The 16512-nt window shown below is 33.7% G+C and overlaps 1 protein-coding gene across 3 annotated transcripts in view; it reads right to left on the bottom strand.

The window, feature by feature from the left end:
- Nucleotides 1–16512, bottom strand: part of Tnks (tankyrase) — a 202420-nt gene that overhangs the window by 73256 nt on the left and 112652 nt on the right. For all 3 annotated transcript variants that reach the window (XM_026402901.2, XM_026402900.2, XM_026402898.2), the window contains exons 6-8: nt 4067–4161; nt 2759–2825; nt 2280–2466 (exon numbers count right to left, since the gene is read on the bottom strand). In XM_026402901.2, coding sequence (XP_026258686.2) covers nt 2280–2466; nt 2759–2825; nt 4067–4161 — 349 coding nt within the window. The remainder of the gene's footprint in view (nt 1–2279; nt 2467–2758; nt 2826–4066; nt 4162–16512) is intronic.

A 16512-nucleotide genomic window follows, 5' to 3' on the forward strand; every position in this document is an offset into this window, starting at 1 on the left:
AGTAAATGGGGAGTTAGAGAACATAATGTAACTGAAGTTAGCCAATTCCAAAAAAAAACAAATGCTGATATAAGGAGGCTGATTCATAGTGGGATAGGGAGAGGGAGCATGGGAGGAATAGACGAACTCTACATAGGGCAGAGGTGTGGGAGGGGAAGGGAGGGGGCATGGGAGTATAAATGATGGTGGAATGTGATGATCATTATTATCCAAAATACAGGTATGAAGACACGAATTGGTGTGAATATATTTTGTATACAACCAGAGATATGAAAAATTGTGCTCTATATGTGTAATAAGAGTTGTAATGCATTCTGCTGTCATATATAAATAAAAAGTTTAAAAAAACTTCTTATAGTATTCATAATTTCTAAAACGATTAAAAGGAGGAAAAATTTAAATAACAACAGAGACAAAGCTGAGTCAATATATAAATTAAAATAAGGAAATATGAAAATGGTAAAATAGGTTTTGAATAGTGTCAAATTTTCTTCTCTTTGTTTTTTTCTTTTTGGTACCCCCCACACCCACCCCTGCCAGTCCCTTTTTTAAATTTTGAGACTGAATCTCACTAAATTTCTTAGGACCTCATAACTTGCTGAGGCTGGCTTTGAACTTGCTATCCTTCTGTCTCACCCTCCTGAGCTGCTGGGATTAAAGGCATATGTCACCCGACCTGGTTCTTTGTTTTTTTTTAGGACAAGGTCTTGTTAATGTAGTCCTGACTGGCCTTGAACTTAAGATTGTCTTCCCTAGGTTTCCTGAGGAGCTGGGATTATGGGTGTGCACAGTGGTACTCACCCAAATTCATTTTGAGAATTTTACTGAGTATATAGTATCTACAATACACTGTCCTCGGCTTAAGTTAGGTGGACATACAGGTGCAAACATAAATATCATCCCACATTTTTCTTAGTTAACAAAGAACTTGTACAGGTGTTAAGAAAACCAAAATCAAAGATCTTTCTCTTAAAGAATGTAAATTTTCCTATTTAGACCAAATACTTAGAAAAATGAATTATATAAAGCAAGAAAACGTATGGCAAGAGTCACCTGGGTGGGATCAACTTCTACAAGGTTCATTAAAAAGACATTTGCACAATTACAATCTGGTTTATACTGTCCTATAGTCTAATAGATGTCATTTATTTGAATGCCAAAATAAATTTAAATTTCCACTAAACAAGATGAAAATTACAGGGAAGTTTTTCTATTTTAATTTTGACATGTTTAAAATCTATTTAAATACAAATTATATTATCATAATTTTGATTATACCTTGTCCTTGAATTATAATTTAACAAAAACTTTACTAGGTTGTTTTTGATTCTTAGAATCCTAGATGTAGGAAACTTAAAAATTAGGTGACACCTAGTTTAATTTAAACCTGAAATGTCCATATTTAGAATTAAATCAGTATTAGATATAGTAACTACATGTTATATGTCATCCTGAATAAGACCCTAGAATAGAAAAAGGATTTTAGGTAAAATCCTAAGAAATCTAAATCAATGTTGGTTTTTAATTGGGATAAATGTATCTTACTAATAATGTAAAATGCTGGTAATACAGGAAACTTGGTATGGGGTATGTGAGAACTCTATACCATCTTCATAAATTTTCTGTATTTCAAAAAGTATTCTAAAACACAAAGTTTATTTAAAAATTCTCTCTCTCCCTCCCCTTCTCTCTCTGCTTTCCGGCTACCAAGAGCTGGGCAGATTCCTCCACTATGTCCTTCCACCATGATGTTCTGCTTTACCGTAGGCCCAGAACAATAGAATTAGTCCAACAAAGATTGAGACTTTGAAATCATGAGCCCAATTAAACTCTCCTCCTTTAAGTTGTTGTCATAGTGATAAAAATGTGACTAAAAAAGTACTTAATGTTAAATATCATTGATTATTACCAATAGCATAAGAATATAAGCACTCTGAATGTTGAGATTTTTGTTCTGGTTTGTACAGTGCTCTTTTTCTAGTGTTTGTCACTAAGTATTCACTATATGGCTGCCAATGGCTGCCTTGCTTCATCCTCATTAGCCTTAACACATATGAGTTAGTATTAGTCTTGAATAACTGTAAAATATATATAGTGTATGTATATAAGATTCTTGTGTAATTCATGAAGGAAAGAAAAGAGGATTTTAAACTGGTATGCTTGTTAAGAATGGAAGGGTATTGTGTAAATTAGATAAAATACTAGCTCTGATAACTAAAAAGAAATCAGATATTCTGATTAATAGCCAGTAATACTGATTTTAGGGTATAAATACATACAAGTCAGTCTCTCCCGAAGTTCAGGAGTTGGAGCCATATCCACAGCACTTTTCCCATGACAGTTGACTAAAGTAGGATCAGCACCATGGCTCAGTAACAAAGAACAGACTTCTACACGATTCTTAGAAGCAGCCTCATGTAGTGGAGTAAACTGCCAGAGATCCATTGCATTAACACAAGCTCCATGCTGAATGGAGAAAAAATGTTTTAGGTTAGTAATAACTTCACAGAATCAAATTAAACTCAGAATTTTTTTTTGCACTGTAAATTTCAGTTGTAACTTTTTGAAATGTGATTGCAATAATTTCAGTTTTAAAAAACAGCTGGATTATTAGTTGAATGTTCAAAAAATTGTACGCACAGTAATATTTTTTAAAATTATCATATTCTCTTAAAAATCTTATTAGCCAAACAACAATAACAAAACAAAGTAACAATAACTTTTAAGCAGCATAAGTTTTGAATTTTGAGCTTCTTACCTTTAGTAGTAGTTCTGTGACTTCATAGTGTCCATATGAACATGCATTATGAAGAGGCACAAGTCCACTAATGAAGAAGCAAATTAAAATTTCAAACATCTTATAGTTATTCATCTACGAAGTACTAAGAAACAAGAATCTAGCAAATATTAACATATTAAAAATACAGCATTGCACGCTTTATGTATTAATTATTTATAAGAAATGTTACCTGGTAGTGAATTAAAATGTTTCTACCATTTTAACTCACTTTCACGGTAATTTGCAGCATAAAACTTAAATATCCAACTTGCATATCAAAATAGTTTAAACAGGTCAAAAACTCTTTTTGTGGTGTACTTTTCTTGATTACTTGCTTACTGTACACCCATCTGTTTTCAGACATGCACAAGGAAATAGAGATATTCCAAAGATCAGGCATTTATGCCCCTATACTATTGGGATGCCATATGCATATGGCACAAAACTTGGCACAGGCAAGAGAGAAACAGCATGGAAAATTGTATATTTGAAATGGACAGATTCCCCTTCTCATAAATATCTCAAATACTGAGTTCATGTCTCTGTTTCCTTGAATGAAAGAGGCAGAATGCAAAAAACTCTCCTCTAGGGCATCTCTTCTTTCTGATGTCAATTACAAGAGTATAATATAATCTACCTTACCTGGGATAGGGTGAATTATCTTTTAGATCTCAAAGTAATAATACAAACCTACTGTTCATAATCCCTGGATAGTAAATAGGAGGCTGGTACAAAGTTTTAAAAAAATCTTCCATTCATAAAATAAATGACATAAATGCTTTCTTGGTTCCCATTCATTCCTCTCCCATATTAACCTTCATTAAGGATCTTCTAGGTTTTCTCAGTTTAGATGTACAAGATTTCACTAACTAAATTAGAATATTATATATTTATGATTTTGGTTTATTAATAAGAGATGGTCTTTTAATACCTGATGAATATGATAGCTATGCTACCAGATTATTACAATTTCCAATTTCTTTTATATTTCTTTAGTGCAATTCAATAGTTAAAAAAAGATGATTGGAACACAAAAGCAAATTTAAAACTTCAAATAACAGAATTGCAATAAAATTAGGAATGATTTAGGAAATTATTATGAGAAGTCTGAATAATAAGTGGGTACTTGAAAGTAAAGTCTGAAATCAAAATTATGAACATTCTTAATGAATGGGATATATGATTTTCTTTGTCCAGAGCTTAAAACCTTGAAGAATCAGATGATAAAAATAAAGCATAATATTCCATAAACAAAACTACTAAAAGGAAATAAACTAATACACCTACCCTTTGTCTTTTGCGTGAACATCAGCACCATGCTGAAGAAGAAGTTGAACTATACGAACTCTGTTGTAGCCTGCTGCTAGATGTAAAGGAGTGGACTAGAAGAGAAAAACACATCCCCCTTTTCAGGTTAAAAAGTTCTTGCTTTGCTTTTTAATCTGTATTTATTCACAATTAAACACAACGAAAGTTAATATAAAAAATACTGGGTTGAAATTCAAAAATTCTTATTTCAGACCTGAATGAAAGATAATTCATTCTCCTTAGAAGAAAATTCTAACTTAGATGCCATTTGCTATGGTTTGAATGTTGAACTGACTCTACCATAATTCATTTTGAGGTTTGGTCCCCACTTTAACAGTGTCCAGAAATTTGGGGCCTTTAAGAGGGAGTAATGCTTTTTCTCAAAAGTAATTTACTGTTCTGGAGGGACTGGACTGGTTAACACAAGAGTGGTCTGTTATAAAGCACGTTTGTCCTTCTCAGCTCAACCTCTTCTTTTCTTTCCAGGTGACCCCTCTTTTATACCTCCTCCCAAATCCTGGCACTTGATGCTATCCATCCTGTGGTCAAGCAGTCAAGGGGTCCTTGCCAGATGCTGATGTGATGTTTTCAAGGACTATGTGGCCGCAAGAATTGTAAGCCAAACCATACCCCTTTTCTTCATATATAACCCAGCATTAGCTATTTTGTTAGAGCAACACAAAATGGACTAGGACTACATCTATTTCACTCATTTGTTTTTCAAAAGCCTTCAAATAATCAAGACCTACCCTACCAACACTAATTACTTCTTTATCTTTCAAACATGAACCATTCTTACTATTCTGAGAAGTCATATCATGTATTATATTTCCTTTAAATGGAAACATTCTTCCTTATCCTATTTAAGTCCTGTCCTTTCAAGTTTTAACTTTTAAATCCCAATTCTACCACAAAACTTTATCTAAAGATTTTGATTGCAAAATGTTTGTCAATAGAAAAGATTGAAAAGTATACCTTAAGAACTATTTGAAGAAATTTTAATGGAAACCAAAAAGACATTATTCATTCCATATGGCTCCAGTAATAAGTCAAAACTAATATACTACACAGTAGTGCAATGAAATATACCAAGATAGTATTTAATTTTCTATTTTATGTACCACATTTGCAGTATAAACAAGAGGAAAATACATTTTTTCTCAACTAATTTCTGACAAATTTTTAATTTGAACCAGGTTATTAAAAGATTCTCTGCTAAAATTAAATATAGTAATTAAAATAATCAAACTTCTCACCTTTAAGCAATCAGAAAGAACTTCACTTTAATTAAAAACTTCCCTGCAACCATGGCAGTTTTCCACCTTTGCTCATTTGATATTTAAATACTATAATAGTTTCTTACACAGGCTCTAATATGCTTTAATTCTCTTTCATTTTTATAATTTCTATTTGGGGGCTTGGGATTTACTAAGATTTTCAATTTATTTTCTTCACCTATTCCAAATGTCAAAACACAATGGAATTATTATATATTATATCATATATTACTGCTTTCGAAATACTCCATACTTTTTATAAATTCTGATAGTCTCTTACAAAATATTTTAAGCAATACACAGCTACTAATGAAGAATTGAGGTAGATTAGAAGAGAGTCCTAAATAGAAAGGACACCTGACTATTCTTTTTTCTTCCTATATTACAGATGTTGCTCCACTGTCTTTGGGTGGCATGGTTTTAAGAAATCTGCCACCAGCATTATCTCTGTTTCCTTGTACACATGCTTTTTCCATTTAGATACATAAACATTTTTTCTTTATCACTGGATTTAAGCAATTAGATTGTGAAGTACCTTGGCGTAGTTTTCTTCATGGTTTTTTATTTTATTTATTATTTTTTGGGTTTTTGTTCGTGCTTAGGTCTTGTTGAGTTTCTTGGCTCTAGTTTTCACTAAATTGGGATAACTTTTAGCTATAGTTCATTAAATATTTTTTCTGCTTCCTCTTTCACAATCCTCTCTGCAGGGACTTCAATCAGACATGTATTAGACTACTTTCAAAGCTTTATTTTTAAGCTTTGTTAGGCAGGACCAGAACAGCCCTTAGCATGGCACTACTTTTGCCTTGAGGTATTGCCCTCCTGAGTACTTCATGATATCCAAAGAATTAAGAGGATCTTCCACTCTGGCTGGTGGTAACAGAAAGTCTTACAGATTCTGTCTGACCTCCTATGATCTCTAAACCTTTTGGGTGGCTCCTTTATTAGTCTCAGCACTTTCTTCATTCCGTGTTAATCAGTCCCAGCTGAAGACTGTAAGGGGACCTGATGTAGGACCTATGTCTTAGTAATTTTTCACCAGTGTTGTCCCTGCAAGTCCACCTCAACTCAGGGAGATCACCAGGTCCCCTTTCCTACATTAAAGCATGAAAATTCTTCCTAGACAGAGTTAGAACAATTGTACATTTCACCTTACTAGTTTCCTCTTCTGAGTGACTACTGTCACATTCTGCCTAATAAGCAAGTCCAAAACCATTGATTTATATGTTTTGCCCATTTTTCTTATTGTTTCAGGAAGCAAGGTAATCTGGTCCCTTTTACTCCATCTTGGCCCATTTTGGGAAAAAACTGTAATTTAAATATGGTTGGGAAGCTTCCTCCATAGATAAGGACTGCTTTGGATATATGGTCAGTAAGTCAGTAAGCTCTTATAGGGAATAGCTAAAATTTAATATTTTATGGACAAGGTGGCATCTTTATTGCTTATGAATAGAAAAACTTCCTCTATTATATATTAAATGTCTTTTACACAATTTGCACACAATTGATTCAATACTTTATTTCTGGAAATGAACAAAGTCCTTAATGAATGAAAATGTACACACTAAATAAACACAGTAGTTTATTTTGAAGGGCAAAATGTAATAATCATTGTTTCTAGATGTTTCATTTACAATGCTTTAAAATGGTAATATATTTCTTTTTAAACTACTGAAATTTATATAACTTAGATAAATTAGAAGGCTTTGTTATTGGAAAGGTAGAAAAGTGATAGGAATCATAAAATAAAGCTATGCAAAAATATGGAACTAAGGTAATGAATTTCAAAAACTATTAGAAAGCAGAATTGATGGACTCTAATAACTAACTGATGTGGATGTTCCCAGTTTGGAAATGTCAATGACAGAAGAAGGAGGGAGAGAAGAGGAGTGGGGAGACCCTGAGGGAAAGAATCTGGGATTTAGGTTTATTGGATTTAAAGTACCTTTGTGATACCTCAGTGGTAATGTCAGAGAGAGTGCATTATAAATACAAAACCACAATTCAGAAGGAAAAGGCTAAAAAAGAACCTGGTCATCACATGCATTCACATAAAATATCTTAGTATCCATCATGTATCTGAGAGTATATAGTTTTAGGGATGGTGTGGTAACCTAGAAAAGTCCAATAAAACACAGAATACCTAATAAAAAGTCAAATCAACTAATTCTTTATTCAGAAGGTCAAAGAGAGGAAACAAAACTCTAGTTTCTAAGGGGTCAAGTAAAGAGAGAAAGCAGGGGATGCGGTATAGTGCGAAAAATACTGCTAAGGGAAGTTCAGGGTGCCATCAAAGGCCAGAAGCGCAAAAGGAATCCTCCCTAGAGGCAAACAGAAGAGAGCGAGTAGGATGCAGAAGATTCTCCAGCTCTCTTGAGTTGAGACTTGTGGGTAAACAAAATTCACTGTCTTTTCCCATTGTTTCCCTTGGTGAGACAGAGCTCAGAGGGACCTCACCAGAGTTAAATTGATGCCAGTGACACAACCCTGAACCTCCAAAACTATGAGCAAATTAAGCCTCTTTTCTAAGAAGTAATTCATATTTTAGTACAGTAACAAAAAACTTACTTGACTTCCAATATATCCTTATCATGGAGGGCTGTCTTATGGATTAAAGATAACTATACAAAACCTAATAAAGCATTTATCACATAGAAAAGGGTCAATAAATGGTAGTTACTACTTATTAAGTAGCTTACACATTTAGATGTTTTTAATGGTCATTTATACAGTCCTTACCTTACTTGACCTATCAGCATTATTTGATTTTTATGGATCACTAATTATGTGAAATGTCTAGAACACTACACTCTTCATTTTCCTCCTAACTCACCAGTCATTCTTTATTAGTCTTTACTATTTGGTCCTCATTTTCTTGACGCTGGGGTACTGTAGAGCTCTGATTTAGACATCTTTTCTTCATTGTCTATACTCACTCCTTCAGTGATCTCTTGCAGTATTGTCACTTTAAATAACATCCATAAACTGACAGTTCAATTATATCTCCAACCTAGTCCTCGCTGATGACACCCACACACTCATAAACCAACTGCCTGCTTGACATCACCACATGAATAGGAGATACTCATGTTTACAGTTCACAACCAAGCTCCTAGTATTTTCCCTAAAACTTATGCTGGAAAAAAAAAATGCTTTTATCTCTGCTAATGGTTACTTCATCATTTCATTTACTCAGGCCAGAAATTTTGAATGTCTTTCTTGATTCCCATCTATCTTTACATACTATATTCACCCTATCAGACTATTTCTATTGGTTATACCCACGAAATATATCCAGAATCCAGTAACTCCTCATCATATCTATTTATCACCAACCTGGTCTTTCAGTTGGTTGATTGCAACAGCCTTCTATTTTATCTCCCTGATTTCACAATAATCGCCTTAGAGTCTACACAACATAGCAACAAAGAAATCCTGTAACTTAAGTTAGATAGACTGGTAATCTACACAAACACAAAATCTTCCAGACATTCTTCATCACACTCCAAGTTAAAGTTAACATTGTTAGAATGACCTAGAAGGCTGAAAACAATCTCCCCTACTATCCACTTTCAACTTTCCGATATCATATTTTACTCTGTTATCCTTCATTCACTTCACTCTGGTCTACATAACTCAAATACCATAATTATTACTTAGCTGAGCCCACTTAGAATTACATTGTACTAAGTGAAGTAAGTGCCTCTGGAAAAAAATTAAAAGCTAGTAACAAAATACTTTCTAACTTAAAATTCACATTACTTCTTAATAAATCCAAACAACAATGGAAGAAAAAATATTTCTGAGGATTTATATTAAAATAACAAAATTTTTATAAAGGCAGAATTTAGCTATCAGCTTTGGAAGAACTATATGGTGGTATGTGTCAAGAATATAAAATATTTCCACACCCTCATCCTTTCTTCCCAATGAGCAAAAAAATAATGACTACTATGAATATGGCTAGATGTATTATTACATATTCAACCCTAGTAGAACTTCAGCATTTACATTTTAATACAAAACACATATTGCTATCTCATAAATGACTGCTAGGTGCAGAGGAAAGGGTTTCTTGGTCTAATAGTGCTGGGGATGCTTTTCAAATCAACAACAACCATAAAAGACAACAGCCAGACCTCAATGATATTTTTCATCTAAAAATCATAAAATATAAAAATTCTTATATTCTTAAGACAATTGTTATTAATCTGTTTTTATGAAGTAAAAAGCTGGCTGCATTCCCTGAACAAGCATAAAATAAGACTGCAAAACATCAATACTCCAAATAATTATCTCCTTCCCTCTTTTTTGATAATACTATGCAAAAATTTAAAAAAAAACTGTCAAAACTGGACTTCAAATTATTTGCCACAATCTTTTACTGTAAATGTTTGTTACAAAGACAGTACAGTTATTTATTTGTATTCTCTAGTTCACCATGAGTTCAGTGATAGTAGAAAAAATACACCTTATGTTTTCAAGACCTAATCTAGGAAGGTACTTAAGAGGCAATATGGATAATCCAACATGGTAAATTTGACTTTAAATTTGTGCAAAAAATTTACACTGACATTTCAACATAGGCATGTGTGATGTTTGAAACATTCCTTAGGAAAATATAAAACTACAACTGTGAAGCTATGATATAAGTCATCAGAGAGCTGTCTAGCCCATGATTAGTGTATTTTGTTTTCTTTAAGATGAGGATTCGGTTTGATCTGGATCCACTCCTTTGGGATTTTCCAAAATGTGGTGATCAGCTTGTCCTGGTTTGCCCAGGACTTTACTGATTTTAGGAAACCCACTGATTCCAGGAAAGCTGGGATGGTTGGTCACCTGACTCTAGATAGACTTAAAGCCAAATGAGTTTCTGGTTTCCGGAGCTGCTGTGAGCCAGAAAGTTGTATGTGCAAACACTTATGTGCATTCTGACAAACACCCATTAATTTACCAAATTAGAAGACTCTTATTTAAAACAAGTTGGCTCAAGAGATAATAAAAGATTGATTTTTTCCATCCAGCAATGCATTTCTAAAACAGACAAGCACAGCCTTTCTCAGTTCCATATAAGCTCTATAATATAGTGTACTATTCAAAATTTTCCTCCAGACTTGCTCTATAGTTATGATTATAAAATGATTCGATAAAAACTTCATGATCTTTCAGCACTTGAGTTTTTTTTTTTTGTTGTTGTTGTTGTTGCTGCTGTTTTTGTCACACAAATAGGATTGCATTATATTATTTAGCAATTTACTTTTTTCCTCTTAATGTTACTACATAGAAGTCTGTCTTACTGTTTTATAATGACTGTACAGTATTTCCATTGTGTGCTTGTACCATAATTATCTACCCATTGCCTACAAATGGATATTTAAGTAGTTCAATTTTTGCTCTATCTTTTCAAAATATATCTCATTTTAATCTATTATTTAGTTAAGATAGATCATTGTTTCCCTTTCACATCAGCCATTATGATAAAATTCCTAGGAAAATACAATAAACACATAATCAGAGCTTTATTAAATTTCTATCAGGCACAGAGGCATGATTAATCTGCCAAAAAGCAAAGAGCTAAGAAGCTCTTTGAGACAGTGATACTTAGATCAGAATCTAAACAAATTAAAAACTAGAGAATCAATATGGACAAGTATCCATGGAAATATATCTCATTGTTAATGCTCGTCTTTTCAAGGGTTTTAAATTTTAAAAAAATCTCAATGAAGATCAGATAGTTTCCCTGAAGTTTCTTAATTCCTGAACTACAAAAAAGAGCATGACAAAGTGCACTGTATGTATTGTTTGCTTTACACGGCAACTACCTGAGATAGGAACTACAACTACCTTACTAGAACAAGTGAAGAAACCGAGGAACAGGGAAACAATAGAGGAGACAGGGATCATATCTAGGTAGTATGAACTTAGAACTTTCATGCTTTTGGTTGGAAGCTCAGGTTCTCGACAGGATGTTAAGAAACAAATCAGCATGGGTAAGTGGCAAAAAGATTTACTAATGTGTGGGCAGGGATCTTCTTGTTTCTGACTACTTTAGTACTCTGATCCACAGGTCACCACACAAACTATCAATATTGACAGTATGACCATTCCATTAGAATGGGCACCCCAGAATTGTGAAACTCCTTAATAATAATAGCTATCTAAAAAAACAGTAAATATAAAGTAAAAAATAAAAAAGAGCTGGGAATGTAGCTCAGTGGTAAAGTACCCCTGGGTTTAATCCCCAAACCCCAGTACTGCTTTAAATGTGTGTGTGTGTGTGTGTGTGTGTGTATCTCATATCAAGGAAGAACAAAATTGAAATTGAAATTGAAAAGTATTATTCTGTTTGGCTTCCTTCCCAGTGGTTTGTTCCTGAATTATGCCCCTCCAGCTGCTTCAACTACTTCTTATACAGTAATTTTCCTGACTAGCTTTCTGGTCCCCCTCTGGATGGTGAATATCCCTTTTTAAAGTATGACACCCTATACTGGGCACTAATCCAGATCAAACTCATCTACATCAGTGAGCCATCTCTCTCTCTCTCTCTCTCTCTCTCTCTCTCTCTCTCTCTCTCTCTCAATGTAGTTAAGCAGAACCTATCAGAATAATTCACAGTGAAAGTTTCAACAATGCATTGCTGGACTAGTTGCCATTTAAGGCATCTTCCAAATAATATTCTATGAATTGCAGATAAATTACATGAATAGAGTTAGAATAATGATGGATGATATAGCCTCAGAGACAAAATATATACTCAGCAAAGCATATTAGGCATCTGAAAAGTTATGGAACTTTTATGAACTATTTTATAAAATAAGTGCTTTTTATTTTAATTGCTTTAAATAGTAAAAAATTAAAGTGAGAATACCAAGGGCTGCCTTTAAGGGCACGTATTAAGAAGAAAAAGAGAGAAAGGAAGTGAAAAAAAAAAAGAATGAACAGGATAACATAAAGTGATCTTTGTGATAATAAAGTTCTGAACGTCAGCTTCAGTCAATTTCAATTTAACATTATCATTGTGTAAACTCCAAGGGAATTCTTCAACAGTCAGCAATTTGTCTCTTTTCTCCAGCCTCAGCCTCCCAAAATAAGTTTATAGCATGCTTTCATACAGTTTGTATGGGACGAAAACAAAATGCTTAGTACTCTCAAAGTACAACATTAGTTTTTCATTGTTTAATGAGAAATAGCTGGTAGACTTTATGGAAGTCAGATTTCCTGATGGGATAATAGCCTCATTTTTATATTTTATGAGAAATATTTGTACTGTTCAAACTTCATGAGTTCCTGATATTTGCAATCTTAGAATCGTTGATGCTTAGATATGAAATCCTAAGTAACGTTTATAACAGATAACTGTTGCACTAAATGGAATCTAAAGATTACACAGGAGAGAATCCTTCAACCTTACTTCATTAGGTAGTTATTTTAACTGTAAATCAGAGACTAGCAAATTCCTGTAGCTGACTTTAATGTGGTTAAGGCCTCCAGGACTTTGGCCATACATTGCCACCTCAAATTCCCTGCAGTGATAACATCCTTGCGGTTTCTGGATTTACGTACATGAATCCAAAAGACAAGTGATGGTAAAAGCAGAGATCTCTAGTTTTGTTTCCTGTCCACAGCCTTCTCCCCCAATTGTAACAGGTACTGAAACCTCTCTAAAGGTAGAAGATTATTTTCGTGAATATTTTTATGGTATTTAAGATTATTATGATCTTACTATTAAAAAATAAAACAACTTTACAACAGGAAAACCAAATTATGAAACAATTCCCCTTTAGAATTAATCTGTTTCCAGATATATTAGTCAACCTACCCAAATATGGACTTCAAATAATTATGCATGTTATCTACATTTTTAAAGTTTTACTTCTGATGCCATTCTTAGAAGAGAATGATGCTTCTTACTCATTACTGAAAGCATTCTTTTTATCTTATGAAGGTATAGCATGAAGATTCTTGATATTTGTAGAAATTCTCTTTATAATTCAGATTTAATTGAACAAGTGAACAAATAAATGGGAGGGGGACAGGGAAAAAGAGAAGTAGGCTTTCTTGAATGATTTTCCTTTTAGTTAAATTAAAAAGATTATACTACAAGGGCTGGAGTTATAGCTCAGTGATAAAGTGCTTGCCTTGCACATGTGAGGAACTGGGTTTGATCCTTGGTACCAAATAAAAATAAATTTTTAAAAAAAGGTATTGTGTCCATCTATAAATATAAATATTCTTTAAAAGGCCATAATATAAAAAAATAACCAAGTTATTAATGATTAAATGCTTGTATCCCCCCTCCCAGATTCATATATTTTTAAATCCTAATCTCTAATGTGATAGTATCTCGAAGACAAATTCTTTGGGAGGTAATTAAATTAAGATGAGGGTGGAGCCCTCGTGATGGGATTAGTGCCCTCTTATCTTACACAGAGAGCTTGCTTTTACTCTATTATATAAGCAAAGAGCAAGATTATAGCCAGAGAGTCCTCACCAGCCACCAAACATGCTGGCACCTTGATCTTGGGTTTCCCAGCCTTCAGAACTATGAGAAATAAAATTTTGTTGTTCAAGGCACCCTGTCAATGGCATGGTAGTTCAAACTGATTAAAGATACCATGTTTATGTTTGCAACCAACTATATTAATAATGCTAATTCAAAGCTAGAGGTAATTTCAGAATTCTTAAATCTATAATTAACTCTTTATTTTCTTTTTGCTGACTCTCATCAGGCTAGAAAGATTTCCTGGAATCAGATCCTCTTTTCACCTAAGCAAGGCTTTTACACAGAACAGTTCTCTCTTTATTTGAAGGTTTTAAGAACTTTTTGTACAATATCTACTGTCAAATGATATTAACTGAACAGTGTGTTCAAGCAACAAAGAGTACACAAGCCATAATGATTATAGGGGTGTTTTTAACTATCTTCATCATGTAACATTTGATACATAAAAATCAAAAGCTGAATGTTTTCTCTGATATGCAGATGCTAATTCACAATGGGGGGCTAGGGAAGAACAGAGTTACTTTAGATTAGGTAAAAGGGAGTGAAGGGAGGGGAGGAAGCATGGAGGTAGGAAAGATAGTAGAATGAATCAGACATTATTACCCTATGTACATATGTAACTATACAACTGGTGGGATTCTACATCATGTACAACCAGAAGAATGAGAAATTATACTCCATTATATATGATGTATCAAAGTGTAATCTACTGTCATGTATAACTAAAACAAAAAAATTATTAAAATAAAAACAAAGAAAATTTAAGTTACAAAGCACAATTTAAAAATACCATCACCCACTATTCCATTCAGCTGAACTATGACACCAGCAATACCACTGAAGCTACCCACACATTTCTTCCTCTCTTGCCAGTCTTTTGGGTAGATGTTTTTCCAGCTACTGCATACTGAGACAACTTGGTTTACCTGTAGAGGCAGGGGGAAAAACTGGGGTGGTGGATGAAGGATGGGGGAAGGGCTTCACACGTAAATTTTAATAATTTTAAAAAATAGATGCTGAAGTGTCACTTTTGCAACTTGGCTTCTAAATAAAATTTTCGTATGAATTTTACTCATAGCCAAATGATTCAATACTTATTCCTGTCTTATCCCCCAATTAAAGTAAAGGAGATACCACAGGAAAATTGTACTTTAGGATATGAATGCAGGAGAATCCAAAGCTAGGAGGAGAGAGGGTGGCTAAATCCAGGTAAAACGGACAACTGAGTCTCACCTCCTGATGTTAAACACTGTGTCCTCTTCCATTAAAGAATCATTTCTTGAAGAATAAAACAGCATAGTTGGCATGGATATTAATTACCCTCAGTAGGAGTGTCGTGCTTGACAAAATGGAGATTGTTTTAGTGTAAGTGATTCCCCAATGAAAAATTCTAAGACAAGACATTTTCAAGGCCCTATTGTTACAAGATGAATACACAAGCATAAGGATTTTATACAATATTTCCCAACTTAAGTAGGCAAGAAAAAATGCTCTAAGGAATTTCTGTATTACAGAAGACACGCATTGCTCAGCAAGTAGTACTCTAAAGAAGTGATTTGATTAGATATATAATTAAACCTAAAGTACTTGAAGAGTTCCCTGATGCAGACTTAATGAATTTTGACCTTCTTGTAATCCCAAGAAATGCCTGAACTATGATCCATAAAAGTTGGAAAGTTAAAAAATGGTATGACCTTTTATCGACCAAGATTTGACAAGAATAAGGAAAATGATAAAGGGCACTAAGAACCAGGGGAGGCCAGATATGTGCCCCCTGGTAATGTTAGTGGTTTCTTATAGGGGAAGAGGGCTCTATATAAACTTTAATCTAGATACCAGAGTATTGTCTCCAAGGTGACACTACAGACTCTTAAGCAATCCAATTGTGTTACTACTAGTTACTACTAACTGCTAAAAAACAAATAAAACATATTACAGTCTTAGAATGTTAGAATCAAAAGGTAGTTTAGAAGTCACAAGGCTCAAATCCTTCACATTTCAAGATTTTAAAAAATTGAGGGCTCAGATATAAAACTTGCCCAACCATATAGCTAATAATAGTTACTTATAACTTAATATTTCATCTTCTAGCTTTCAGTTTATGCCTTTGCTCATAATATCATGACCCCAAAATATAAACATGAAATTATTTTGCTATGGGGGAAAACCTCTCAAACTGTAAGATACAAATTTAAAATAACTGGATATAAAGTGAATATATTTGGAAGATAAATCCTCATTTATTCTGCTATGTAGCTATGAAAATCATTTTCAAAGTAATCCACTTGGGAAAAAGAAGATACACTCTTTCTTGCCTATTAGATAATAAGCATTGCATTTTCTGTTCTTATAGTCAGGTATTTTAGTTCTCTATTACTACATAAAAAGCAACTTCAGCAATGGTGAGTTACCTGGGCAGTTCTTCTGCTTATGTGGCAAGAGCTGGGGTGTTAGGATGACTGACGCCACCTGAAGGTTCAACAAGAAACTCACATGGGGCTTGAATGCCTGTGATGCTTGGACAATTAGAATCATTTATTTACAAGCACAGGTGGATCTGCTCATTAGGAGCCTCAATTCTTCTTTACATGTACCTCTCCACATGCCACCAGAGGTGCCTCATGGAATAGCAGCCAAGTTTGGAG

The sequence above is a fragment of the Urocitellus parryii genome, chromosome 14 (genome assembly GCF_045843805.1).
Source record: "Urocitellus parryii isolate mUroPar1 chromosome 14, mUroPar1.hap1, whole genome shotgun sequence".
In the NCBI taxonomy this organism is placed as follows: Eukaryota; Metazoa; Chordata; class Mammalia; order Rodentia; family Sciuridae; genus Urocitellus; species Urocitellus parryii.